This window comes from Emiliania huxleyi (assembly GCF_000372725.1).
Source record: "Emiliania huxleyi CCMP1516 unplaced genomic scaffold EMIHUscaffold_3, whole genome shotgun sequence".
Taxonomy (NCBI): Eukaryota; Haptophyta; order Isochrysidales; family Noelaerhabdaceae; genus Emiliania; species Emiliania huxleyi.
Window position 1 is genome coordinate 803,954 of NW_005199770.1, and position 2,449 is coordinate 806,402.

The 2,449-nt window shown below is 74.0% G+C and overlaps 1 protein-coding gene across 1 annotated transcript; it reads left to right on the forward strand.

The window, feature by feature from the left end:
• Positions 1-1,989: 1,989 nt before the first annotated feature.
• On the forward strand, positions 1,990-2,319 carry EMIHUDRAFT_195231 (hypothetical protein; the record flags this gene model as incomplete). The annotated part of the gene is made up of 1 exon (XM_005775209.1): positions 1,990-2,319. One exon carries the CDS (start codon positions 1,990-1,992, stop codon positions 2,317-2,319), a length of 330 nt encoding a protein of 109 aa, XP_005775266.1.
• Positions 2,320-2,449: the final 130 nt, after the last annotated feature.

Sequence of the window (2,449 nt, forward strand, 5' to 3'; positions counted from 1 at the left end):
AGGTCCGGTGGCTGTACGAGCGTCTCAGTCAGCCCCAACCTCTAGCAGCGACATTGACACGGCAGAGGCGGGCTCACTCACAGCAGCCAGGCGCACAGGAGACTGTGCCATAAATGGAGGGTATCATGACATCGGCCCCCGCGTGGCTGGGGCTCCCGCGGGAAACGGGGGGGGGGGGATGGAGTGTCGCGAGTCGTGGAAGGGGCGCGGGCATCGCGGGGAAGGGGGAACGGGCGTGGGCAGAGCAAGCGCACCGCATTGGCCGACATCCCGCAGCGAGGAAGTTGGCGTCACGAAGACGGGAGGAATCGACGGGGGAAGGACGGAGGGACTCGGGGCTGCCGAAGAGCCAAGGCGGCTGCGGCCCCGCTGCGACCTGCAGGCGAAGTCAGAAGGGGGGGAGGAATAGGCGCGGTTTCATCGCGAGGGCTGGCTTGGCGAGTGCGGGAAGTGAGAGCGGGCAGTGTGGTTGAAGGCCAGGATCGAGCCGCGCACCGAGCAGCCGAGACCAAAGTGGGCGGCGGTGGGGAGGGAGGTGGGGGCGAGGGCGGCGGCGGTGACGGCGGCGGCGGTGACGGCGGCGGCGGCGGCGGCGGCGACGGCGAGCCGGACGGCGGCGGCGCAGGCAAGGCGGAGGGAGGCGGCGGTTTAGGCGGCGAGGCTGGCGGTTCGGCGGAGGGCGGCGCCACTGGCGCAACCCCGGTGTCCGCGCACTCGCAGATCGCGTCGCTCGACTCCAATCGAGTGGTGCACTCCATCGAGTAACCGACGAGGCACGAGTCCCCAAGCTCATCCCAGGCGACGGTGCAGGTCCGCCCGATCGACGCGCAGTAGCCATCGCACGTGCCGTACGTCGTCTCGAAGTTGCCGACGAGCACCTTGCATACGTCACACACGAGGTCGACGTCCGGCCAGCTCTGCTCGTCGCATGCACCTGGTGGCAGCGGCGGCGGCGACGGCGGGCCGGACGGCGGCGGCGGAGAGGGCGGCGGCGGCGACAGCGACGGAGGCGGCGGCGACGGCGAGGCGGAGGGCCGGAGGGGCGGGACGGCGAGAGGCGGCGGCGACGCGGAGGGCGGCGGCGGCGACGGCGATGCTGAGGGCGGCGGCGGCGACGGCGATACGGATGGAGGCGGCGGCGACGGCGAGGCGGACGGCGGCGACGGCGACGGCGACGCGGACGGAGGCGGCGGCGACGGCGACGCGGACGGAGGCGGCGGCGACGGCGATGCTGAGGGTGGTGGGGGCGAGGGCGGCGGCGGCGAGGGCGGAGGAGCGGAGGCGAGGGCGGCGGCGGCGAGGGCGGCGGCGGCGAGGGCGGCGGCGGCGAGCGAGGAGGGGGCGAGGGCGGCGGAGGCGACGGGGGAGGCGGCGATGGCGGTGGAGGCGACGGAGGAGGGGGCGAGGGCGGCGGCGGTGAGGGAGGCGGCGGGGGAGGGCGGCGGCGGCGAGGGCGGCGGTGGGGAGGGAGGTGGGGGCGAGGGCGGCGGCGGTGACGGCGGCGGCGGCGGCGGCGGCGACGGCGAGCCGGACGGCGGCGGCGCAGGCAGGGCCGAGGGAGGCGGCGGCGTAGGCGGCGAGGCTGGCGGTTCGGCGGAGGGCGGCGCCACTGGCGCCACCCCGGTGTCCGTGCACTCGCAGATCGCGTCGCTCGACTCCAATCGAGTGGTGCACTCCATCGAGTAACCGACGAGGCACGAGTCCCCAAGCTCATCCCAGGCGACGGTGCAGGTCCGCCCGATCGACGCGCAGTAGCCATCGCACGTGCCGTACGTCGTCTCGAAGTTGCCGACGAGCACCTTGCATACGTCACACACGAGGTCGACGTCCGGCCAGCTCTGCTCGTCGCATGCACCTGGTGGCAGCGGCGACGGCGGGCCGGACGGCGGCGGCGGAGAGGGCGGCGGCGGCGACGGCGACGAAGGCGGCGGCGAGGGCGCGCCTACCGAGCACAAGTACGACCCGCCGAAGGAGGCGCTCTCGGCGTACATGCTCTGGTCGATGCAGGAGCGCAAGTCGGATGCCTACGCCGGCATGAAGGTGCCCGAGGCGGGCAGGGCGCTCGGCGCGACGTGGAAGACGATGGACGAGGCGGCGAGGGCGCCGTGGGTCGAGGCGTCGAAGGAGGACCACGCGCGGCACGCTCGCGAGATGGCGAGCGACGTGCCCAGTCCCGAGTTCGCGCGCGAGGCTGCCGGCAGCTCCGGCGCGGCCGAGAAGGCCGGCGCCAAGCGCACCCGCCCGCACGCCACGGATGGCGGCGACGCGCGATTTGGCGGCCTCTCTGCGAAGGCGTGGGGCAAGCAGCGCGCACCATGAGAGTCGGAGAGAGCGCGCAGTTCCAGCAAGATGAAGAGCGCTGCACCGGCCCGCCATCCAGCAATGAGCACAGACCCACACATGAGGTCTCGTCGTTGTGAGAGGAGGACACGTGTGTGCGTGTCTAGGT